Below are 26,725 nucleotides of genomic sequence, written 5' to 3'. Positions count from 1 at the left end.
TTAGAGCTCTCCACTGGAAGACACTGGTTAGGAATGTGTTTGCATGAATTGAGCCCTGACATTTTGGTTTTGTGCCTCTCTACTCTGGTGAGTTGTGACACCTGTTTCTTAGGGGCCAGAAGTAGTAAGAAGGACATTTAACCATTATCTTCCTTCTCTAGCAAAAGAAATGCAATACCAAAGTGTTTATTCCTTCAGGAACAGAGAAATATATACAGACCTCCTCAAGGGTTGGGAATGTACTTATTTATATGAAGCACATTTTCACCTGAAACAGTAAATTCTCTAGTTTTTCTTTTTTCCTCCAGCTATGAAAATCTCTGAAGTTGCTTTAATACTTTTTACCCTTATACTTGTCTGTTGCAGTTAATATTATAAATAAAAACATTTTTCAGGTGCCCTTGGATATTGGTGATGCTTGACAAAATATTAGAGCATCATATTTGTGGGTTTTAAATGATGAAGAGAGTTTTGTTTCCTTCTTTTTTTTTTTTTTTTTTTTGAAACAGGATATTGCTCTTGCTCTGTTGACCAGGCTGGAGTGCAGGAGTGCAGTAGCCGGATCACAGCTCACTGCAGCCTCAGACTCCTGAACTCAGGCAATCCTCCTGTGTCAGCCTTCTGAGTAGCTAGGACTATGGGCATGCGCCGCCACACCCAGCTAATTTATTTTTAAGTTTTTTTAGTAGAGACAGGGTCTCACTATGTTGCCCAGGCTGGTCTCAAACTGCTGGCCTCAAGCAGTCCTCCCACCTTGGCTTCCCAAAGGGCTAGGGTTACGGGCATGAGCTACTGTGTCTGGCCTGAGGAGAGTTTATCTTCATAATTTGCCATCCATTTGATACCTATCTTACATGATGGGTGGGTATAGGGTTTAAAATTTGCATTCCCCCGAAGATCCTTTCACATGAAAATGGGCTGGTGATATTAAGCTGCTTTACCATTTTCAATAAAATTTTAAAATAATCTGTTTATTTAAAGGTAAATAAATTTGTAGATAAAAAAATCACTAAATAATCATGCAGTAAGTCGCACTTACTGAATAAAGCCTTTTCTCCCCCTTCTCTCCACCTCCAATACAGTAACTCTTAAGCGTACTGTGTTCTTTCTGTGAGCCAGCAGGGCCCGCGTGATGATGTTGCCGAGGTGCCTGCTGGAAGTCGGTGCCTGTGGGTGGGTGGTGTCTGGACGCCACCTCGGGAGCCAGCGAGTAAGGTCTAACAAGCAGGTTGACACAGCGTTTATATCCTTTCTTTGGCAGCTTCTCAAACAAGCTGTTTTCCATAAGCCCAAAGCATCGTATCCACTGTAACCTTGTAGGAGAGATTCCTTTCTCATTGCAAAGGGGTGTCTTTCTTGAGGGGTCACAGTAGACAGTGTCCCCAAAGTTGTTTATTTTATTTCTCAGAATAGTTTTATTTAATTATTTGTGAATAATTTTATTTATATTTAGCCGCTTCTTTGGAAATTTTACCTTTTTAAAAAAATTTTTGCCTTCTGGATTCTCAGAATAATTTTATTATTCTCAGAACAATTTACTTTGAAGACTAATTTTTAAATTGCATCATATGTTTCAACTGTCAGCTTAAGATGTTGATTTGCATACATTCAGAAATGATAGGGGTTTCCATTCAATTTGTGATAACTCTGTTACCTTCGAGCCTATGATTATAAGTGAAATGAATTATGGAATTTTTGTTTAGCCAAGATGAGGATTTTTGAGGTCGTGCTATATAGTTAGACACCAAATACACCAAATTAATTAAATAAAATATTGAGACTGTTCCTTCTCAAAGAAAATTTGTTTGGTTTTTGCTGGCATGAATTGATCCTTTTGAGTATAACAGTAATAGTATGTGCAAAGGTGTTTGTAATTCATAACCTTCCTGTATAATTTTCAAAAACTTTGCTGTACCTGGATCAATTCAAAAAGTTTTGTTTTTTAATTCTTACAGAGTACATCACTATGGGAATATGAGCTTGTGTTACCCTGCACTCAGCTTTCAGATCATCTAATCAGAAAACAACAGCAACAAGAAGTTTTTGCTGTGTTCTGAGTCTAGGAATGCCAGGTGGTTTTTTTGGTGTTTTTTTTTTTGCTAGTTATTAATTAATTAATTAATTAATTAAGAGACGGGTTCTTGTTCTGTCGCCCAGGCTAGAGTGCAGTGGCTCGATCATAGATCACTATAGTCTCAAACTCCTGGCCTTAGGTCATCCTCCTGGCCTTCAAGTGATCCTTTTGCCTCAGCCTCCCAATAGTTGAGACTACAAGTGTGTAGCACCACTACACCTGGCTAATTTTTCTCATTTTTTTATTGTTGAGACAGGATCTTGCCATATTGCCCAGGCTGGTCTCAAACTCCTGGCCTCAAGTAGTCCTCCTGCCTGAGCCTCCCAAAGTGCTGGGATTATAGCTGTGAGCCATCACACTGAGACTTGCTTTTTATTTTTAAAAACAGATACATGTTCATGACAGAAAATTTGGGAAACAAACACACACACAAAATAAACATAATCACCCAGAAATAATTAGGATAACATTCTGGTATATTTTCTTCCAGTATCTTGTTTCATTATTTTATGTAGGTATAATCTTACTATAGATATAACTTAAGGTTTTGCTTTTTTAATAGTTGTGAGAAATTTTCTGAAGTTGCTTAAACTCCATGAAAACATGTTTTAGAGACAGGGTCACAGTTTGTCATTCAGACTGGAGTTCAGTGGCCCAATCATAGCTCACTGTAACCTTGAACTTCTGGGCACAAGTGATCTTCCCGCCTTAGCCTCTCAAGTAACTGGGACCACAGGCGTGAGCCACTGCGCTTCACTCTTTTAATGCAGTCTATGTTGCTATACCAAAGCTTTCCATTTTTCCACAATAACAATTATCAATTTATTCTTATATAGTTTCTGGCTTTGGTGTCCTGTTTAGAAGCATTAAGCATCTAATCCATTAGAGGTGAGTTTTGTTCAAGTGTCTATTTATCTATAAGAGTAGGGTTGCCAGGTTTCATTTAAAGTAACTATATCCCAAATATTGTATGGCATACACTTATACTATAAAATGACTTGTTATTTATCTGAAATTCAGTTTGAACTGTGCATCCTGTATTTTTATTTGGTAACTTTATCAGTAAGGCTTTCCCTGACCACTCTATTTAAAATCGCAACTGACGTCTCAGCACTCCCTCCTTTTTGCTTTCTGGATAGCACTACACGTACACTGTATATTTTTGGTTTAGTGTCTGTATCCCACCACTGGAATGTAAAATCTATGAAGTCAGGCTTTTTATTTTAACTTCTAATTGAAGTTTAGTATGCATATAGAAAAGTGCACATGTCATAACTGTACTGCTCAATGAATTATCTCAAAGTGAACGCATCCATCCAGGAGGGCAAAGGTTTTTTATTCTGAGTTACTCTCAATGCCTAAAATAGTAGGCACATAGTAGGTGACCAGCAAATATTTATTGAATGAATCAATGATACAACCTGTGAGATAGGCATTCAAGTTATTTTTTCTAAACAACTAGCTAGAGAATTTATTAATTATTTATTGTTTGGTTATTATCCCCTTGAAAGCACTTTTTTTTTTTTAAGAGACAGGGTCTCACTATGTTGCCCATGCGGGCCTCAAACTCCTGGGCTCAAGCAGTCCTCCCACCTCAGCATCCCAAGTAGCTGGGACGACAGGCACACTCCACTGTGCCCAACTTAAAAGCGTAATTTTTAATGAATGTGAATAGCATAATTTATTTAGCTATTCCTCTACTGTTGAACATTTATTTGTGGTTTCTAAAATATATTTTTAATTTTTAAAAGTTTTTATGCATCTTTTGTGCATTAAAAATTAGTCCTCATTTCAGGTTATTTTTATAGGATGATTTCCTAAAAGAAGAATTACTATGTCAAACAATATGATCCTGTCTAAACCCCTTCTAGTTTAAACAGAACATTCACTGACCGTCCGTGGACTTCTCTGCTGAAGAAGGCTCATAGAAAGATTGTTAACACCATGCCCTTTTGTTCGCTGCTTTTAAGAACAGTTTAGCAGTATCTGCTAGCAGAGTGGGTGGCCAGTACTTAGTGTCTTCTTTGACATCATCTCCTTGCAGCATACTATGACTGAAACATCTTGGGTTTGTATTCCGGTTCTTCTTACACCAGCTGCAAGAGTTTGGGCAAGCCATTCAGCACATCTTCAGTTTTCTTCTCTGTAAAGGTGAGGGTGACAGAGCCTGCAGCATTGGCAGCATGTACTATATGTGATGTAGTCTCAGGAAATGGTAGCAGTGGTCCTAGTGCATGTGGCCCTGCTGTTCAAGGCTTGCCCAGTGTTCCAGACCATTTTTGGTAGATGAGTCAACTGATACAAGGTGACCTCTTCACCTTGGCCAAGAAATACTTGTCAAGTGAATGAGAGCCAGGGTGTGACTTTACAGGACAGGATTCCCACCTCCCTGTTGTGTCCACAGGTGTACAACAGGGAAGGGAGCAGTATCACAATCCCTCTCAAACAAGAGATCTATTTGAACTACAATAGCAGGCCTTCTTAGCTTAGGCTGCCCTCATCTTTCCTTGCTTATATGTGATAGCATCCATTTCTGTTATCTTTGCTGGAAAAAATAGATACTGCATTACGCTTTTCTCACACGAGTCAGCTCTTTTCAAGACTGTTTCTAACCACAGAGAACTGCCAATAGCTCCCAGAGTGTCTGTTGTGAATCTAGCGTACAAATCGACTTGTGTAAACTACTGTGTGGACATTACACTCACCACCTTGTCTCTTCTCCTCTGTTGTTCTCATTCCACTGGAAAGGAGAATCGGTCATTCATTCAGCTGATACTTACGAGATGTCTCTGTGGGAGGAGACTCTCTCAGACTTCTGCTAAGCAGCCCTAGCACCAAAGGAGAGCAGATAGGAGCGCTCAAGCGCATTGGCTGGGGGGAGTGGAGCACAAGTTGGAATTTCCCTGCAGCCTTGTGTTTGATTTAAACCAGTCTCACAGATTTTTAAACTTTTGTTCTATAATACATCCATTTTATTTTAATACCAAACTCTTTTAAGTTACCAGATTAATTATTTAATTTTTCCTTCCTGATCTCCAGGAAAAATCTGTGCCCTAGGAAGTTAAGCCACAGTTACTCAGTGGCTTGTATTAATTGTGATTACAAGCACGGGGCTGTTTGGAAGCAGAGAGAAGTAGCTGTGATGGGTGTTTTGCCCGAGAAATAGCACTGGGGCTGTAGAACACCTTCTCTGTCTTCAGAGAACTAGCTTAGGTGTGTGTGATCAGAGGACAGGCACAAAGGCGTAGATTGTTTATTCCCTGGGTACCAAGTAGAGTTGCATGATAAAAGTTTTAAACTTGTGTGAATTCAAATTTACTGCTTGGATAATTAGTTTTTAGGTAGTGAGACTGGTTCGGCTTGTCCCTTCACTCAGTGAAAGTACGTGTGACTTTGAGGTGAAGTGGAGATGTGGATCTGCTTTTCCCGTGTGAATACCAGTTCTCACACTCCTCTTGTAGCGAGCCTCCTGCTCATTATAAACCACGTGTGTACACGAATGTGTGTGCATGCATGTTTAATAACATGGTGCTCACAGGCAAGCCATCTTCTTCCCCTGGTGCGTGAGAGAAGCAACAGCAGTGTACTCCGACATTGGAGGGAATCCCAGCTATATTGGACTCAGTGAGAGATGCATGTTGTTCTCTAATGTGGCAACTCCAAAAGGAATTTTTAAGGGTAATTTTGACTGAAGGCAATTTTCAACTTTAGCCTCCCCTCCCCTCTCCCCACACACCCATACTCCGCTGCAACTCCAGTCTTAGGTGCTTTCCTGAAACCACCTGTGGAAAGCACCTCAGTTCAGAGATAGGAAAACAGTTCCAGGGAGGGTGACTGGCAGTGCAGTAACAGAGCTCTCTGCCCCTGGAGTGCATGCTCATTCTACTGCACCATTCTGTCCCCACGATGTTTGTTTAATCATTTAAATCCTGAAGTGGTCAAAAAAATTGTTTTCTTTTTTTTAAAAATAATCCAAACAACATTTAGTTAAGCCTTCTAGAGAGCTGAGCACAAGATCTGCCTGTGCTCTTTTTGGAAACAACAGTGAATTATGGCTGCACCCTGGCTCCAGTTCGTGACAGAACACGCCCTGATTGGTGTGAGTTTTGTGCCTTGTCTGTGGCTTTTGGGGTGCATTCAGTAGCTGCTTGCTAATGCATTCCCGGGAGAGTCTGCTTGCGGAGAGAGAATGTGCACGCAGGAGGCCAGCTGTGAGCTGGGGGGAACAGATGACTCAGCGTTGCAGCGAGCTGCCCGCCCAGGGGCTCTCCCCATGACTGCTTTAATAGAATGGTGGCCCGTTGCCTGGTAACCTGAGAGTCTGTGGGGGGTTCTTCTACCTACTTTACCAAAAAGCCGTCTGTCTGTCAGCTGTTGATCATGTCAGGGTGGAGTAAGAAATAAACTTGGCTCTGCAAGCTGACATTCTTTTTTATTCTTCATGCCTCTGCCTGCATTTTATTAACAACATTTACTACTATCTCTTCTTGTCTCTTTTCTGTATTACTTAAAGGGGGAAGCTGGACAGTTGACTCCCATATCGAGTCCTTGGGGGAATTAGTTATTGAAAACATGGATTTTTTTTTTTTTAATATTGGTCAAAATTGTTTCATTTGCAATTCAGACCTGTGGACTGCTTTACTGGGTATATTGTAGCAGAAGAGTCTGTAGCCATGTACCTCCTTGCCAGTAACTTGGTTTTGGCAGAACAGATCTGGATGTAGCTTTAGAAGCAAGCTGGGCTTATTCTTTTCCTGTTGGTAAGGGCCCCTAACTGCTGCTGTGACCTGGTATGGGGGACAGGCCACTGTCTGTGAGCTCGCTGGAAAAGCATGGTTTGTGGAACTTTATAAGTTGGGTTCCATGGAAGTTGCTTTCAATTACTTAATTTTTTTTCTTTAAAATCACAGCATAATACTATGCAAAGGCAGTATAAGTAAATTCATTCATTAAATATGCTTTAAAATGAGACTTATGTGAGAGGCATTAGATGTGGGACTTTAGAATTAGAGTTTAAAGGATGGGAGTGTTTTTCTAGGGGAAAAAATAGTACTTTTTAAAATCCACTAGTACTCCATTATCAATCAGAAAACATTCTGCGTTCTGTATAGATACATGGTTTTCAGAAGTTGTTTTTCGATTTTCTAAGTTGTGTTGAGTATTTTGACATTGTAGGAAACCCTTGGGTGGTTGGAAATTTTACGATACAATGTTATAAAATATTCAGAAACAGTTTGAAGTATAGTAATACCACATTTTCCATTGTATTAATTATTTTTTAAATTTTATTTTAATTTTTTTAGTTCTGGATTTTTTAGAGACAGAGTCTTGCTGTGTTGCCCAGGCTGGCCTTGATCTCCCATCTCAGCCTCCTGAGTAGCTGGGACTACAGGTGTATGCCACCTGACCCACCTTGTATTAATTTTTTACATATAAACATTAGGCTTGACTTTTAAAAAAAATCTAACCAGTTGATTTTGCACTGGATGTCCAAGGAAACAAAAAGATCTATGTTAATTTCTCCTGAGGATGTAGAAACCCAAATGAATGTTTAGAACAATTTAGAGATGCGAACAACTTGAGGCAGGAAAGCTGAACAATGCCGGTATCACTTTTTTAAAAAAAATCTTCTTCTCCTGCTGGCACAGAATTTCACAGATGCTTTTACTGTGCTGGAGTGGTGAAGAACTTGTTACTTCTCTGAATTTTGGGAGTTGCCACCTTCTGAAAGCACTTACTCAGCAAAGGGAAACGCTCACTCTGCCCTCCCCCTTCCTCTCTCTGCCCTGCACTCCTCCTCTCTCCCTTCTTTCCTTCTCCCGCTCTCCTGTCTGTGTATGTCCCTCGGCACACTTCCTCTTTTTGGCAGCTTAACATGCTCCTGTTCAGACCTGAAAGCCTGCAGATCTTATGTCAGCAGCAGCCGCCCTCCACAGCAGGGAAACAGCTTCCTTAAGGAAGAAGTAAACAGAGGTAACAGAGGTGGAATAGTCTTTCTAAAACCCTGAAGTACAACAGGAAGTGACTTGGTAATTTTTAAAAGGAGAAAAAATAATACAAGTGTAGAATCACTGTGTTCAATGCCAAGACAGGATAGGACTTTTAAAATTAAAATAATTCTTACTCAGTTTTGTGCCACCATTCGGGGATGTTTGGTAATCCTTAGGGTTTTAGTGGATAGTGTATAGACAAGACCCACCAGTGAAATAAGTCATTTGTTGGGCACGTCATCTCATCAAAGGCAAAGGTTAAAATTGATGTGAAAAATAAAACCAACGTCCTCATTCTTTATTTCCCGTTTGGAGTAGTGTGACTCTCTCTGCTGCTTTCTGAAGTCAAATATTGCCAGTTATAACAAGTAAATTTCATTGTCCCAAGGCATCCTGTGGTCTGAAGAGAGGATTTCATTCCTTTTCTTACCAAACTGATCTCTGTCCACAGAGGATGGGAAGCCCAGGCACAGTGCCCGTGGGGCTCCACGAGAGCATGGAGGTGGCTGGCCGAGTGTTAAAGGAGGTTGTATTGGCATTTTTCCAAATCTTTTCTTTTTCTCTTTTCTTTCACTTTTCTTTTCATAGAGATAGTCTCACTATGTTGCCCAGGCTGGTCTCAAAATCCTGGCCTTCAGGCAGTCCTCCCGCCTCAGCCTCTCAAAGTGCTGGGATTACAGGTATGAGCCACTACGCCTGGCTCAAAACTTTGTGGTGGTGACAGATCACGTGTGGGGTGTCCTGTTGACACTGTAAAGTTCAGAATGCTCTGCATCTGTAGGTGGATTGCAGGGGTGGGGAGTGGAAGAGGTGAGAGGCCCAGGAAAGGGGCCTGTGTTGCTAGTGTAGCATCCGGGTAACCTAGGGGGAGCGCAGAGTGCTTCCAGCGCTGGGGCCATGGCAAGGAATGGCTACAGGGAACCATAGATGGAGTTGTCCCATTTACAGTTTATGTGGAATTTCTGTGACTCCTTCCTTAATAGGTTGAGAGAGGCCACTTTTGGTGACTGACCGCCTCCCTTCCAGGGGTCATGAGCCCTGCCTGGCCAATAAGGACCTGTCATTCTCACTGTCTCCCCAGTTCCTCTTCCTTCCTCCAGGTTTCACTTGGTTAATAAATAAGCTGAGTCATGAGGCTAAGGTAAATTCTTTTATCAAATGAAAACCACTTCAAAAACTTCCGCAGAGAGACATTTAATGAAAATGTAAACATCCAGCACAGCCTCTCCTCTATTAGATTATAAACAGACTTTAAGCTTTGCAACTATTGAAACCTGTAAATCTTAAAACATGTGCTACCCTGGCAGGCTTTTAGCATACATGGTTATGGGAAGTGGAAAAGTAGATGGTGCCACTTACGCTTTATCAGAGTGTCACTAATCTTGTGACAGATTCAGTGCTTCATAAACAGCTCAACAAGTTGCCAAGGTTACCTAGTCCCAAAGTGTCGTCTTGGTGCTGGTGGTGTATACGTGTATTTGGTGTATATTTGTACCTGGCATCCAAAGTTCCTGAGAACTGGTCCAGGTGAAAGGACCCTGCTTAATCTGCCTGTAGAGCCAGACACTACCTCCATCCAGTGGCTCAGTGACACACAGGCTCCGAATAGGTCGTGTCCTCAGAGTTCTTTTGTTGATTAACCTTTTAGAACACAAAACGCATTGTTGAATAGAAATGCTGTTTTGAATGGTGGGTGTCAGTGAGCTGTGGTGTGTTTCAGTCCTCAGGTCAGGGCCCGTTAGTGGGTCAGGAAATCAATGCTGGTTGATAGCAGCATAAAAAAAAGAAGAGAGGAAGATGAACAGAACACATCAGAGTGGGGTTTTCTGTAGTGACGGTAGGGGGTGTTTGGTGATACTGTTGTGATTTAAAACCCATTGCAAGCTGTAAGCGGCCATTAAAGCGGGGAAGGCACTCAGGTAGGGGAAGTGGTGTCAGCGATGGGTTAAGTACTGGCCATTTCCCACAGTCAAGCCCTGTGAGTGACATCAGGCAAGTTACTTAACCTGTCTGAGGTTCTGTTAGTATTGAAAGTAGGGCTGTCTTACAGAGGTAGGATTAGAGATAGAAAAGAATAGATTAAGATGAATATATGAGGATAGTGTAGGATTTAGAATAATATCTTAGGATTAGAGGTAATATAGCACCTGGTGCTTAGTAACCTCTCTATAAACCATGATTATTATCTATTTGTACTTCTTTATGATATGTATATAAGCAGACCTTAAAGATATAAAATAGCACAACTAAAACATGTACTATTTAGTCTTCCTTGGAGTGGAATTTATTCAGTGTTCTTGACATTTAGGATCTGCCATTTCACATGATCCAGGAGATCTTTGATTTTACCTTAAATTATTCTTGTGTGGTTGAGACATCAATCTTAATTTTCTCCCATGAAGTGTGAAGAATGTTGTAAATTGCTTAGGCCTTTCAAAGCTGTCTGTCAGCTTCCTCAAGACTGTTAGTACGGAATTGCTTCCCAACTCCTATTTTAAGTTGTGTGTTACATCTTAAAAAAAAAAGAAGAAGAAGAGGGTATTCTTCTTTTTTTAAAACAAAAAGAACAATTCAAAACTTTTTTCTGAACTCCATCCGTTCCTACTTGACTGCATCACAAATTCCCTCTTACCTTCTGCCTGTCACTACCCCACCTTTCAGGAGCCGTGTCAGCACTTGGGAAACCTTCTTTTGTCTGGCTGAGTTTGAGAGCAGCTGCTCTGTTGACTGCTTTGAGGGCTGGGTTGAAACTGTGGTCAGAAGCGGGCGTCAGAGTCAGGGAGCTCCGGCTGCCAGTCTGGCGCTGCCAGTTAGCAGTCGGGGCCTTCAGCGGGTTACGCAGCCCCCCTCAGCCTCTGTGTCCTCATGTGTAAAAGCTCAGCTGTTACCTGTACTATTAATAACTTGTCCGGTTGTTTTGAGGAGAAAAGACTTTGGGTAGATTGGTGGCACTGAATCGAAGGTGACTGACTCTGGTAGAGTCCTAGTCAGTCACTGGCCCCATGGCCTGTTCTGCCCTCCTGTCCTGCCAGATCCCGGGGGACCCACCCCCACCACCTCCACCAAGGAAACAGCCAGCTTCCAGGTGCAGCTCCCTGCCCCCATTCACAAACCCTCTGCAGGCACACCTGTCTTCTGTGCCTTTCTTGGAAGTGTGTCCCCGCAAAGGTGCTCTGGGTCCCATCTCCTCCCGGGGGCCTTGCGCTGCCCCTCGTCACTGTGCCCACCCCCTGGCTTCTTTCCAACAGCATGAAAACCCGTGGATCCCTGCCATCTTTTCATGATCCCGGCTCGCTTTCTCTCCCAACACATTCCTTCCTGTTAGGAATTCGCATGGTCCGCAGCCCACACCATGCCAGGGTCCTCACTCACTCTGCTCTGGCTGTGGTCCCCACACCACTGAGCTTGTTCTTACCGAGGGCCCCAGTGACCTCCCGTCACACCCCAGCAGACAACCTTCTCCCCCAGCCCATTGCTTGGTATACTGCAGTGTGTTCTCGAATCCTGGGACGCCGTACTTGCCACGTTTGTCCCCCTCCCCTTCAGCCCACAACTTCCCGGGCTCCCGTGCCTTCCCTCCCATCCACAGAATGACTAAAGGTGGGTGTTCCTCTGAGTTCACTCTGGAGACTTCTTAATTTTGCCTTCTCTGTTAGTGATTCTCTCCTGTCTCAGGGCTCAAGCTGCCTTCGTGCCACGGATTCCGAAATCGACTCTCCCTGCCTGTCCCATGTTTCCCAGGTACCCCAGAGCCACCATCTACCCCTTCCCTGTGCTCTCTCTCCTGCTTCCTGGTCCCTAAACAGTGCAACCCTGCACTGCCCAGGCTGGGACTCTGAGGACTGTCCCTCCATTCTGTCTTTTTCTCTGTATCCCCACTGCCTCCATCCTAACTCCATCCTTTCTCTCCCTATTTGTTACACTAGCTTCCTACCGATCTCCCCAAATCGCAGTCAGGAGGCGGAGATCCCATCACAAGCTCCTCCTGAGCAAACCTTCCGGGGTCCCACTGCACTTGGCACGGTGTCTCTGCCCGTCCCTCCAGCTTCCCTGCCAGGTTTCGCCATTCTGGTCTTTCAGTCCTCAGTCCAGACTGTTGCCTCACGCCAAGATGGGCCACTTCATATTCCTCCTGCCTGGAACACACCTTTGATATTTTCTACACCGTCTGCTCTCCCAGCCCTCAAGTCTCAGGAAAGACCTGAATGCCATTTCCATGGGGAAACTGTCCCAGAGTCCTTGGGAAACCCCAGAGCACAGCTCCTGTTCTAACCTTCAGCGCAGGTGTGGTGGTCTGTGCTCTCAGTCCCCCATGAGTACTACGGCTGTGTCTCTCTGACTCACTCACAGCCTCAGTTGTCCAGTTTTAGAGGATGGCTTGCTTGTTCACAAATGAATGGATGAATAAATGAACAAGGGAGAATTAAATATACAGTCGCCCTTCAGTATCTGCAGGGGATTGGTTCCAGGACCCTCGACGCGTGCCCAGATCTGTATTTACTCAAGTGCCACAGTCTGCCCTGCAAACCTGCGTTGAGGGAAACTCAGCCCTCCATGTATGCAGTCTTCACATCCCTCGAATACTGTGTTTTCAATCTGCATTTGGTTGAAAAAAAAATCCACATATGACTGGTCCCGGGTTGTTCAGGGGTCAGCTTCATTTGTTTCTAAAGCAGCTAGCATCGTTCTTGATACATAGTAAGTACTTAATAAATGGTAGCTTTAATAATTTTTAATTGACTTTTCAGCCTGCAGCCATGAAAAAAGAAAAACACGAGGCTGGTTAATCGAAGCGGTGTTCCTTCGTGACATCATTCACTAAATGCCCAGGCAGCTGGCATGGACCGTGGGAACCTACAGCCTAGACGGCAGGTCTTCCACCTCCCCGTCAGCCTTTCATATCCGTATTTACTGTCATCTCTTCTGCTGCCCCTACTCGTGTTAGAGTCACCATTTCCCACCTGGATTCCTGCCTAGCTGGGGCTCCTCTGCAGTCTTCTCCTTTCCTTACTCCTGTAGGTCGTGGGCTGCTCAAGGGCAGGGGACATCTCTCCCCTCTGCCGCACCCCAGCACCCAGCACTGTGCCCGGTGCCCGTCTTTAGGAATGAATGACATGAATATTTCAAAAGCAGACTGTAGTGGTGTCAGGAGAATTTGTGAAAATCAATTAACTAATTTTGGTCTTGGTAAAATTGTGGAAATTTACAGTTCAGACCTTTTGATTTTATACTTGTCGAGATTGCTGGATTATACCCCAATTCTAAATGATAGGGCTGTTCCATGAGCTGTTGCAGCTTCAAGGGGCCTCGGGCCACCCTCAACGTCTGTCACTCTACGGCATGATGAGTTTGAGGAGTGGACGGCTCACTGCATCTGTATCACTGTGGAATGTCATAGATTGGCTTGGGCACAGTTCTTTTTGTCTCAACTGTATGTTTTGTGATTTAATAGCAGTAACCTCATTCATTAAGCAACTACTATGTGTCTGTGCTAAAAGCTTCGTATATATACTTCGGCTCCCCCAATGGATTTGTAAGGTGGGTAGCGGTGCCCATTTTTGGGATAAAGAAATGGGAGTCTGGTGAGGCAGATGACTCACTCAGGCAAGTTAAGATTTGGGCAGGATTCAAACCCAGGCCTGTGCAGCCTCAGAACCTGTGGTGTTCCCACTTGACTTTGCTGCCTCTCTTTGGGTAGGTTTTAAGTAATTGAACATCACCATCATCTTCTTGTCCAGTTTGCAAAGAGTTTTCTTTGCCACTTCCTTGGCCTTAATTGGAGAGCTGTGAGGTGTGGGAACAGTGGCCAGCAGGAATGCCTGTCTTTCTTTGATCGAGGGGCTGGTGTGGCGAGAGCACAGAGTCGGGGGCCTTGTCGTAGGCTGCAGAGCCAGGGTCACACCTCTGCCCCGACCTACAGGGTTACACCTCTGCCCTGTCCTGCCACGTCCTAGCCGCCTGCCAGTGGAACGTTCTCTCCACCTTAGCAGTGGCACTCTCTGCCCTCACAGTGGTAGGGTCTGTGGCGCTTGTCGTTAAGCACTTAGCCACTCTTGCTGGTGCACTCTGTGCTCTGCGCTCTGTGAGCACCGTCCTCCGCGCCTCCTGCGTGTCAGGCACTAGGGTGGAGGCCCTGGGAGGGAGGGAGGGACGAATCCAGCCCCTCACCGCCTGCCTTCATTAGTTCTGTCTGTCCCCTTTACCGCCTTGGATCTCTTTCATTGACCTAGTTTTTGCTCTTTGAGCCTCCGTACTTAAAAAAAAAAAAAAAATTACCCTTTGTTGGAGAAGCACCATGGTATGAAAGGAAGAGTGAGGACAAGGACTCGCAAGCCCCAGTTCCTTGCTGTTTCTTCCCAGTGTCGCTGGAGGCTTAGGGGTGGTGCGGTGCACGGGTTATTCCTGCCCAGGTGAAGCTGCCCTTTAGGGTCAGGACTGGGGCCGCTGCCTCTTGTTTCCCGCTAGGTTGTTATTAAGGGCCCCATATGGTATACCAACAAGTTTGGACTTTATCTTGAAGACTCTCACAGTCCGATAGAAGAGGGAGGATGGATCATGTCAGCAGGGGAAGGATGGACTAGAGAGGGTAAAAAAGAGGGCTGTCATTTTCTGGGCTGGCCTGCCCTTTTATACCTCTTGGGCACATTAGAAATACCTGCATTTTACCAAGTTTCCGTTAAATCACTGATTCCTGCACGTAGCTTAGCATGTGCCTAGGCCCTTGGATGGGTCGAGGGGAAAGGCATCCAAGATTTTTTTGAATACAGGAAAATGTTCCTAGTGACCCTTACGGTTGGGTGTTTCTGTTTTGATTGGTTTTTAACTCCTTCCTTTAAAGATTTTTAAAGTTTGTTCTCCTGCAGAATCCATGATGAAACCCTCCATTCTATATCTGCTAAAATTGGAGAAGTGATCAATCTGTTGTAAACCCAAACCTGATCAAAACAGTATGGAATGTGAGCAAACTTTTGTATCCAATATATTCATATTTAAATAAGCAAATGCCCACTAAACAACATTCAGTGTCATCCAGGCATGGGGTGACAACCCAGAATGACAGCATGGTAGTTCAGGGCCCTGGGCTGGTGGAGGGGAGTAAGGACAGGTTGTCTTAAAGGGCATCAGAAATGGCACCATTGACGTTAAAGTTCTTGGTGGCATTAGGGGAGTAGAGTTTGGGTCTGTGAAATAGGCAGAAGTTGCTCTTGGCACATGTCACTTCTGGGGGGTGGTGGGGGGGAACATACTGGGTGATCAAGCAGAGACTCCCGGTGTTTACACAAAGTTTTGTCAGGGAGATGGGCAGACTCTCTGGTTTTCTTGCAGACAGATGTATGCCTGTGTTAATCCAAGTGACAGAAACCGCGACCCTTCCAGTGCACATGGTGTCATGGAAAGAATGTAGACTTTGGTTTGGGTCCCAGCCTAAACCCTTGTAATCTTTGGGACCTTGGGCTAGTCACTTCTGATTGTTTCCTTATCTATAAAGTCAAGATAATACTTAAAGGATTTGCTATGCCTGACGTAGAGTAAATATACAATAAATACTTCTCTTTCTTGTAACCATTGGATTAATGAGAATGTAGGCAATTCCCTTAGACGCTAGGAACTCGATGTTTGCTGAGGATAGCCATTGCAGAAAATGCAGGACTAATAGTGCATAGCTGCTTCAGCAGTTTCCTAATGTCCCCCACCCCTGCCCTCAACAGTTGCTGCAACAAAAATGCCTTTAGCTGCCTGAGTAAGGCTTGAGAAGTCTGACATCTCAGCAGTTCTTATTTTCACCAAATGTAATATGCAGGGGGCCCTACTTCTGTGTGACTGCAGACGTGGAAACAGGAGTAAACTTCTAGCTGGTCTTAAAGAGACCTTCTCACTTAGACTGTGTTGGAAATGACTGTTAGTGTGGGACACTATAAACAACGGAATAGCTAGACATTTTGCTTGTTTAAAATGTAATGCACATCTGTGAAACCACCACTCAACCAAAGAACTAAAACATGACTAATAAATCACATCTACCTCTTGTTTTTTTTTTTTCTCCTTCCCATCCTTCTCACTCCCTGCCGGGACAGCCACTCTCCTGGAATCTGTGCTGCTCATTTTCTTGCTTTTTTGTGCGTGTTCTCTCTCATACACATGCTTCCATGAAATGACTATGCATGATTTTCCATGTCTTTTGCCCATTATTCTGTTGTTTCCTTACTGATTTGTAGGCGTTTTTATGTATCCTGCTGCTAATCCTGTCAGTTGTATGCCTCACAAGTATCTTTCCCCAGTTTATAGATTGTCTTTATTCTGTGTAAAGTGTCTTCTGATGGCCAATAGTTTTGATATTAATGTAGCCAAACTTACAGATTTTTTTTTATGGTTAACCTTTTTTGTATCTTCATAAATTTTTCCCTCCTTCAAGCTCAGAAAGATAGTCACTTACATTTTCTTTTCAAGTTCTCAGAGTTTGCTTTTGACATTTAAGTTCTTCATCCATCTGGAGTGGATTTTTCAGCACAGTGTAAGAATCCAATTTTTTTTTTTTTCCTATGGATAAACAATTTTTCCAGCTTTTCCTTTTCCAGGCTGTTCTGTCAAAAATCAAAGTTTTACAGATGCATAAGTCTTTTTCTAGGCTCTTACTTCTGTGTCACTGGTCAGTTTGTTTATCCCTGCGCCGTTCCGTTCGGTCTTAGCTACTTTAGCTTTGCAGGAAGCTGTCTGAGCTTGCAGGGCAATAACAGCCCTCCTGTGCTTCAGAAACCTCCTGGCTATTGTTGGCCCTTGTGTTCTTCCATTTAAATTTTAGACTCTATCTTTCACGTTCCACAGAATAATTGGAGAGTAATTTATATACAATAAAACAACCGTCTTTGGTGGGCAGTTCTGGCATGTAACCAACACCACAATTCAGATACAGGACAGTTCTATCAGCCCCCACACTCCCTCATCCTCTTTGTAGTTGACTTCCTCCCCCAGTGCCAGCTCAGCTCCAGTCTCTCATAACCACTGTTGTTTTCTGAGACATTTTTCTTAATTTTTATTTTTAGTTTTTTCAGTGTTTAATTAAAATGTTGGAGTTTTTTGGTGGAGTTGCATTAAATCTATAGATCAATTTAGGAGGGAATCTACGTCTGATGTTAAGTCTTTCTGTTCATAAACATAATGCATCCATTAACTTAGTTCAAGAAATTTTGTTTGCTAATAATGGAAAGTTCTAAAAAAAAAAGTCTAAACATTTTAAGTGACTGTCTAAAATTCCTAATACAGGAAATATAATTGTCAACCTAAATAAACAAATTGCATTTAAATATACAACAGGCATGTGGCACTATTACATTGTAAAATACGTGTGTCTGTATGTGTATATGTATATATATATAATATATATGCCACCTCTTGGTTCTAAACCAGCTTTGTTGCTTACCTACAAGACTTCAGACAAGCTCTTTAGCTTCTGTGATGCTCAGTCTTTTTATCTGTATGGTGACTAGACCATCCCTTCCTCGGGGGGTTGTGGTGAAGATTAAATGCTGTAATCTGTGCAAAGTGTCAAGGGACAGTGGACCAGGCACGATAAAGCAGTGAGTGGATGAAACTATTATGTGAGGGGAACTGGTCTCACTCACCTCCAGGGAAACAGGGAGAACTCTGAACGTGTTTGGTTCCCCAGTGGCTTTGACAAAGTGGCAGGACCGATAGATTGCCTTGAATCATTTCCCTGACAAATTTGGAAAAGGTTAGTGTTACCCAGCAGCCTGCTACATGCTGCTTCTGACAGGCGAGCTGGAATCACACGGTTGACAGCCAATTCATTTTGCTGATTCATCCATTAGAGGTGTGGCTTTGAGCCAGAGCTTGGCTTCTAGATTAAAGGCAGAGAGCTGCAAAGCTGCTGGGACTCGAAGGAATGCTGGTAAATTATTGCCACGTGAAGGCCAGCAGTGAAAAGCGGACTGTTATTTGTTTTCCCTTTCAAGTGAGCCTTATTCCAAATGTGCTCAGATAAATTCCCTCACCATGGTCAGAGAGTTGTTTGTAATATTTGTCTATCAACTGGGAGCTAAATTAATGGAAACAGTCAGACACCGTTAAACAGATCGTCTTAGCTTCTTTATGACCCTGTCATCACCTTTGCTTTCATGGGGGATATTCACCCAAGCCTCCTCTTTCACTTGGTAATCCAAATTAAACTTGAGAGCGAGATTATTTGCAGGAGTCATCTCTTTGGGCACGCTTGCAAAGTAAATCTTCCAGATTAAAGAATGAAATTTACAGAGGAAAATGCAGGAGGTGCTCAGTTGCCAATAGTTGGTGTAGAGAGATGATGGTAGAACCTATGAGTTCTCGTTGTACATCATATTGATAGAGTCACGTGTTTCAGTAGAGAATCTCAAGCTTACAGGGAAATCACCTCTGCATAAAACTGGTGTGTGACAGGGTGGGCTTCAAGAGAGTGGGGATTGTGTCTTGTTTTACCAAATACATAGCGTAGGCTCTGGGACAAAGATAGTAAGCAATTGCTGGGTAGATGATGTTTGTTGGATATAAATTGTTGGGAGACTGGATAAATGAGTCAAAAAATCAGAAATATGACACATCGAAAGTAGGAAAAGTAACTGTTCCAAGGAATAAAATTTTCAAGAAAGGATCCTATTTCTGTGGTTCTCTGATATGAGTAACTGTTCAATAGCACATCCCAGAACTGGCTGCTGTCACGGTTTATCTCCTCGTGAGTGAGTCAGAGCATGCTGTTTTGAGCTCACGTTTCAGTAACTCACTTCTTCTTTGGGAGACTGTGTAATAGGAAAGTTGTCTAATACTTTGAGGGTCTTTTTCCACCCTTTTTCTCTTTAATTCAAGAGTGAATATTTGAAACTACAGCAGACTTCTTGTTAACAATTTATGTTTTCTAAAGAAATAGAAGTTTTTTTTTCTGTTTTGTTTGTTAGATGACTAAATATTTAGGGCACAACCTTCTGGAAACCATTGTTGTGCTAAGAAGTTTTAGTCACATCTGGTCTACGTGAAGATTAAAAAGCATTGGGGTTGGGTGTGTGGAACACTCCTCTGATACAGTTGTCTTTCCCCCCAACTTGAGGTGCCTGATGTACCAGAGTCCCTTGTCCAGTTCTCAAAGGACGTGCTCAAAGCCTGCATGCTCATCACTCGCTGCGCTCTGTCATTCATTCATTCCCATGATGTTTACTGAGTACCCAGAACTTTTCTAGGTGCAGGTATGCAATCTATGTTTCTGATGTCCTGGTGCTTTTGCAGCTATCCAGGTACAAGACTGCCCCAACAGCATGGCCAGACTCTTACTGTCTCGCCGCCAGTGTGGGTACTAAGTGTTGGCAGTGATAGTGGGCTAGGAGAGCATATGCCCAAACCACATAAGCCAGCACCAGCAGACGGGCAACCGTCCAACAGGCCTTCTTGTGGTCTTCCCTCCCATGCTACCAGCATGTTCCATCCACCAGCCTCAGAGGAGGAGGCAGCATGGGATTAGAACAAAATTGACCCTGCCTTAGTCTGAAGCATTAACACCAAGGGGGGAATAAGCTCTAGCTCTCAAGTACTCCTGCCAGCCAGAGGCACATGACAGAGAATTAGCAGTCTTTCACAGCGGAAGGGGAAGAGGCATGTCTCAAGAATCCTAGAGCTGTCTGAAATCTGCAGCATCCAGAGTGAGGGGCAGAGCAGCAAGGAGGGCCCTGCCACTAGGGTCGGAGCAACCCAGCTTTGCATCCCAGCCTTGCCATTCGCCCCAGTGTGGCCTGCAGTAAATGCCTGGCCTCTGTGACCCTGCTTTCTCGTCAGTAAAGACATTCTGTCCCTTGCAAGTGTCTTGTGAAGATTTGACATAAAGTATTAGGCACAGATCCACAGGAGACCGTCAGTACCTGACTCTGATCACCACCACTGTCCATACTGCTTTTGTTAGTTTTAACAAAGTAGTGAAGGCTTCCAGTTTTCCTTTACTAGCTTTGTTTATTTTCATTTCTTACACTGAAAATGAATAATTTTCAAGCAGTAATGTTAGCTGCAAATACTTTGAAAATTCGTATTTTACTTGTGTCATTACGGTTCTTTACAGTTTACAAAGCACTTTCACCCTGTAAGGGAGCTTGGGGAGCAGTGGCTCTCTCTTTTCTCCACCTGAGGGAACTCAAACTTGGAGAGTTGATGGGATGTGCTCAAGGTCACCTGTCTTCTAAGTCAGAGATCCCCAACCTTTTTTGCACCAGGGTCCGGTTTCATGGAAGACAAGTTTTCCACAGACCAGCGGGGGTTGGGGGGGCGAGGTGGGGCTCAGCTGGTGCAAGCCATGGGGAGTGGCTGTAAACACAGATGAAGCTGTATGGAAGCTATGGAATGGGGGTGGGCCTCCGTGGCCCAGTCCCTCATAGGCCACAGACCGCAGTTCTAAGTGAACTCAAACTTGGAGAGTTGATGGGATGTGCTCAAGGTCACCTGTCTTCTAAGTCAGAGATCCCCAACCTTTTTTGCGCCAGGGTCCAGTTTCATGGAAGACAAGTTTTCCACAGACCAGCGGGGGTTGGGGGGGGGGGCGAGGTGGGGCTCAGCTGGTGCAAGCCATGGGGAGTGGCAGTAAACACAGATGAAGCTGTATGGAAGCTATGGAACGGGGGTGGGCCTCTGTGGCCCAGTCCCTCATAGGCCACAGACCGCAGTTCTAAGTGACAGAGCCGGGGTCAAGCTTAGACCTGAACCTAGGGCTCCTTTGACTACCTCAGGCCACCTTTCAAAAGTGACATCTTTGAGGCTAGGCCAGACCTTCATAAGGACTTTTTGTTTTCCTTGTAGCTGTTAATACCAGCAAATATGCAGAAAGCTATCGGATCCAGACCTATGCCCAGTATGTGGGGAAAAAACAGGAAGAGAAGCAGATCAAGAGAAAGTGGACAGAAGATGGTTGGAAGGAGGCTGACAAGAAGCGGTTGAACACCCAGTGCGTATCCTACACTCTGCAGAATCACTATTACCGCACCAATAGGTAAGAGTTCTCGGCTGTTGATTTACAGGGCAGAGTTCTAGCAATCACTGTTCTTGTTGCTTCTTATATGATTGTAAGTAATAAATCTGACTTTTAAGATTGTTTTCCTAACTTTTCACATTACATCAGAAGTGACTACTACTTTAATTTCCTATATTTTGAAGAATGCTTTATAGAACACAGCTATTTTGATTAACCCTCAGAAAACCTCTGTGAGGCAGACAGGGTGTGTCTTGGTCCCACTTCAGGGGTGACGAAATGGAGGCTCTGTGACTCGTCCACCAGTTCAGTGGGGGAACCAGGATCAGAGCTGACCCTGTCTGCCTCTGATCCCCTCCTCTCAGCGTGCCGTGTCGTCTCTGCCTGCTCTTCTGCACTCATTGCAGATCCCACGTGGATGCTGAGCCACGTGTCTGCTGTGGAATGAATACTTGGCACACCTTTCTGTAATCACCCATAACCTGCCTACAGAAGATAAATGCTGGCAACATTTGCTACCTTTGTGAAACTACAAAACACAGGTATAGAAAACAGGAAAAAATTTATATAAAGTTGAGAAAAGTATGAATTAACAAACAAAAAAGTTAGCCAAAATCCCAGCACCCAGAAGCAGTTACTATTAGTATTTTGGATTGCCCCCCATACTTTTAAAATGGTTTTTTAGGGACTTTAAAAATTGAGGTGTAATTAACATACAATAAAATGCAAAAATCTTAAATGTTCAGTTCAGAGAGTTTCAGCAGTTGTGTATACCCATGTAACCACCCACCCAAAGCAAGATACAGAACATTTCTATTTCCCTAGAGTTTCCTTGTGCCCCTTTTCAAGCAATCCCAAATTCCCACCACCCTAAGCGACCATCTTTAAATTTATACTGCTATAGATTAATTTACCTATTCTGAATCAGATGATAGTGTTTGACTTTTTTCATTTAACATGTTTTGAAATTCATCCTTGCTATTGTGTGTTTTAATAGTTATTTCTTTGTTGTTGAGTAGTAGTTCATTAAGTGAATATGCGGCATTTATTTTACCCATTTTCTTGATGGTGGACATTTGGATTGCTTCTAATTTGGGGCAACATAGTGAGACCCCTTCTCTACAAGAAAATTTAAAAATTAGCTTGGTGTTGTGGCATGTACGTGTAGTCCCAGCTACTCAGGAGGCTGAGCTGGGAGAATCATTTTAGCCCAGAGGTTCAAGGTTACAGTGAGCTGCGATTGCATCACTGCAGTCCAGCCTGGGTGACAGAGTGAGACCCTGTCTCTTAAAAAATGAACAAATAAATAAGTCTGCTATGAATGTTTCAGTAAAAAAAAAAAAAAAAAAAAAAATTTTTGTCAGCATATATTTTCATTTCTCTTGAATAAATACCTAGGAGTAGAATTATTGATTTTTAGGACAGGTGTGTGTTAAACTTTATAAGAACAATGAAACAGTTCTCCAAAGCGGATGTACCATTTTATAGTCCACCAACACTGTGTGAGTTCCAGTTGCTCCTCATTCTTGTTAGCATTTAGTGATGTCAGTCTTTTAATTTTAGCCATGCTAGAGGATATGAGATGGTATTGATTGCATTGTGGTTTTAATTTGTATTTCTCTCATGACTAACGATAATCACTGCATTCTGACGATGAGGTTTCTTTTCTGCAAAATGGGAATGTAAATATAATACTTGTTCAGCTTCCAGTAGTTGATACAAGTCTCAGACAAGAGGATGTTGTGAACAGCAGCCCTTTAAAATGAAAATTGAATATTATTTTATCCAGCAGTGTGAATCTTCCAGCCAGCTAAAGGACTGACTCTACCTGTCTTTAAGACTTCCTATAATGCTGCATTAATACAGGCAGTGTGGTGCTGGCATGAGGAAAGACAAGTGGACAGTGAAACAGAATAAAGTCCAGAAATACATGTGTGTGATCAGTTGATTTCCAGTAATGTTTCCATGCAAGAATTCCTTCCTGGCATCTCTAGGGACATTTGTATGTTATTCTAAATCATGAGAAAAATCAGTTGAGAGATCAGGAAAAAGGAAAAATGCTATGAGAATTAAAGTTTTAACAGTCAACATGGGTATTACTAGTTCAAAGGAATTCACTGGCATCAGGTCAAAAGCAAAAGCACAGTCAGTGGTACGTGGAGTCAAGGGTTAAGGTCAACATGTTCAGGACGGGATCGGAACGTGTAGAAGAGAAGGGGTCACAGTCAAATCACCCAGTCTTGCTTGTCACTGTCACCATGTTACAAGTATGTGTTCGTGGCCCCGCTGGCTGCTAACAGTGAGTCATTCTTATCTGTAAAAAGCTATTAAGTTTATACACATTAGTCCACCTTATAAAACTCCTGCAAATCTTGCTTCAAGAGATGATAAGTTTTGGAAGTAGTCTGAAAATTGGTAATTTTGAAACATGATTCTGTGTAATGCTGTTAACCTTGCTAGAATATCCACATGTTACCTTATCTTCTTAGAATCCAATAATATTCACTAGTGTTTTCCAGTGTTTGAATATTTGATGTAGGTTACAGTTCTTTGTAAATACTTTTATAGAAGAAATGTAAGGAGAAGATACGTGAATATCATTGTGGAACACTCCATTGTGAAGTCAGCTGATATAGTATCTGAATTAGGAAAAGGAATATCAATTTTAACAGCAAAATAAAGTCAAGCAGATAAAGTATTTTCATCACTGAAAAAGGAAATGAGCTTATATGAAGCAGTACGTAGTTTAATGCCCAGCTTCAATTTGCTTTGGACACACTCTGAATAATTTAACCAACATCAGCATAACACAAAAGAAACTCTTCTATATTGGCATATTTTTTACAAATGAGTATTAACAATTAATGCCTGTGTGTTTTAAAATATCATTTAAGAATAACTTATTTTTCTAACATAAATATAAGAAACAGAATAACTTTTAAATGTTAAATATTTGCGATATCTTTCAATTTTTAAATGATATTTATTTGGTACCCATTCAGTGTTAATGTATTCTTATAATATTTTCTATTACCAAATGTCTATATCAGGTAGTGGTTATATTTGCATGTCATTGAAATATATAATTTTTAATAATATATTGATTCACAATAGTAACCTATGTATCATCATATCTTAGTTTACAGAACTGACCCTTGAAACTTTTAATATAATCCTATCACAGAAAAGTGATTCACTGTTTATGATATCCTGTTATTCAGCAACAGCAATAAAGTACCATGAAAAGTACAGAATAATTTATGATTTGGGAGTTTTGACTTCTTACTTCCAAATCTTGAAGTTAATGATTGTTGAGAGTTTGGAAAAACTAAAAATACCTGACAGGGGTGCTGTTAATACAGTAGGCAAGGGTAGTTGCATCAACAAACAGTTCTGAAATAATAGGAGTGGCACTTTTTTTTTAAATGAACTTCTGTTTTTACATTACACTATATACAAAATGAACTTGAGATGACTCATAGACCTAAATGTAAAAACTAAAACCATAACACTGCTCAAAGATGAAGGAAAATGAGGCAAGGATTTCTTAGATATACAACAAAAACATGAGCCATATTGATGTTGATAAATTTGATTTAATCAGATTTAAATATTCATTTCTTCAAAAGATACTATTAAGAAACTGTAAAGAGAAGCCACAGACTAAGGGGAAAAAATTATAAAACACATATGTAAGAGAGTAGTTGTATCCAGGCTATATGAAGAACTCTTACAACTCAATAATAAGAAAACAATCCAATTTTTTAAAAATGAGGATGAGGACAAAATATTTCATCAGGCACTTCAAAGAAGATATACAAGTGGTTAGTAGGTTGGCAATTTCCTATAAAGCTAAAAGTACATCATAAATGTTTATTTCTATATCACCCAGAAATCCTTCTTCTGGGTATTTATCTTAGAGAAATAAAAACTTATGTTCACAGAAAAGCTTTTAAAACAAATTTTCGTAGCAGCATTATTTATAATAACAAAAAATTGGAAGCAGCCCAAATGCCCATCAACTGGTAAATGAATAAACAAATTGCAATGTAGCTATACTATGAAATAATACTACTCAGAATTAAAAAGGATGGAGTACCAGTACTTCCAGCAGTGTGGCTGGCTCTTACAATGTTATGCTAAGTGAGAAGGGTCAAACACAAAAGACTAAATACTGTGTGATTCCATTTATATGAACTTCTGGAAAAGGCAAAACTTTAAGGACTACAAGCAGATTAGTGGTTGCTGGGGTGTGGATTGAGTGCAAAGTGGCACAAGGAATCTTCTTAGAGAAAGGAAATTGTTCTATATCTTAATTGTTATAATGGTGACATGGTTATATATTAATACAATTCCCAAAGTTAACCAAACTGTACGCTTAAAATGAAGAAATTTCATTGCATGTAAATACTACCCTAATTTAAAACAAAGAGGAGAAAAATTTCATGTGGCAGCCAGATTTTTTTGTTGTTATTTTATGGAAAAAGATATTTGTAGGAGCTTGTAAATATGACCTTTCTATGAGCAAACCTTTTTTTCCTACTAAAAGGAAGAAGTTAATGGAGATGTTCACCCTTGCAGAATTTGATTGGTAGCTGATAGTAACTTAACTTGTAACAAAATACTAATCAAAGTTCAATGCTGAATTTTGACATACTAGCTTGTGTCTATAACATTTTATTTTTTAATTAGTCACCGCACTTCCTACAGTGGATTTAAATGTGCACTTCATATGCATTATAAACTAGCTTGCTTTGCACATTATAAATCTGCATGCAAAATGAGCTCATACTAATGGGAAGTTGTTTGGCCTGACTCTGATTTTAACATTTCAAATCAGCATATAAAAGAATACCTTAACATGTATGTATTGGGAATGCCTATACACACGTACACATATACAACAGTACCTTCAAAATATATAAAGAATCATATGCATAAAGGCGGTATTATATATATCTGGTTTTCAGTGTATAACAAAAACTGGTGGGTTTTTTGTTTTGTTTTTGCTTTTTGACAGAGTAAAGCAAAAGCAAGTTTATTGAAATAACAAAGAAACAGAAGGAAGGTTTGCTCCATAGGCAGAGCAGCGGCTCTATTTTAGAGCAACAGAGAGTAGCCTAAAAACTGTTTTTTTATACAAAACTGCTTTAGTTAAGTTATGTAGGATACAATCACAGCTTTTATTTTTATTAGAGGATGGTAGTTGACAAAATTTTGTTATTGTGGGTATCACATACACATGTTAATACATATGCAAACACTTGAAATGTACTAATTACACACATACCCCGAGGGCTTTCTCAGGCAGGATGCCCAATAACCAACTAATAGCCCCCTGTAGGAAGCAAAGGACACTTATTCGAGAGCAGAAACCACAGATTAGAAACTAAGAAATATGTTGTAAATTAATTGAGATATGTTTACAAAAATGCTTTGTAAACTTAAAAATTATGTAAAAACAAGAACTTTCCAGAAGCACACCTGGCATAGTCTCTCCCTGTTGTGTAGTAGACAATCGTATGTTTGTGGGGAGGGACATTACAGATGACAGATGCATGGGTCTTACTGGGCAAAAATACCATAATAAATAATAATAAATACAGATAAAAACAATGTATTTTAGCAAGGGCCTACAAAGTCATTGTTTGCGATGATGTTAAAATTAAAGCA

At 41.7% G+C, this 26,725-nt stretch overlaps 1 protein-coding gene across 1 annotated transcript in view; it reads left to right on the top strand.

The window, feature by feature from the left end:
* The window catches only part of PARN (poly(A)-specific ribonuclease), a 127,143-nt gene that overhangs the window by 85,589 nt on the left and 14,829 nt on the right, over positions 1 to 26,725 (top strand). The window contains exon 22 of the mRNA XM_045542636.1: positions 20,884 to 21,073. Coding sequence (XP_045398592.1) covers positions 20,884 to 21,073 — 190 coding nt within the window. The remainder of the gene's footprint in view (positions 1 to 20,883; positions 21,074 to 26,725) is intronic.

This window comes from Lemur catta, chromosome 2 (genome assembly GCF_020740605.2).
Source record: "Lemur catta isolate mLemCat1 chromosome 2, mLemCat1.pri, whole genome shotgun sequence".
Classification (NCBI taxonomy): Eukaryota; Metazoa; Chordata; class Mammalia; order Primates; family Lemuridae; genus Lemur; species Lemur catta.
This window is presented reverse-complemented; position numbering and strand designations above follow the sequence as displayed.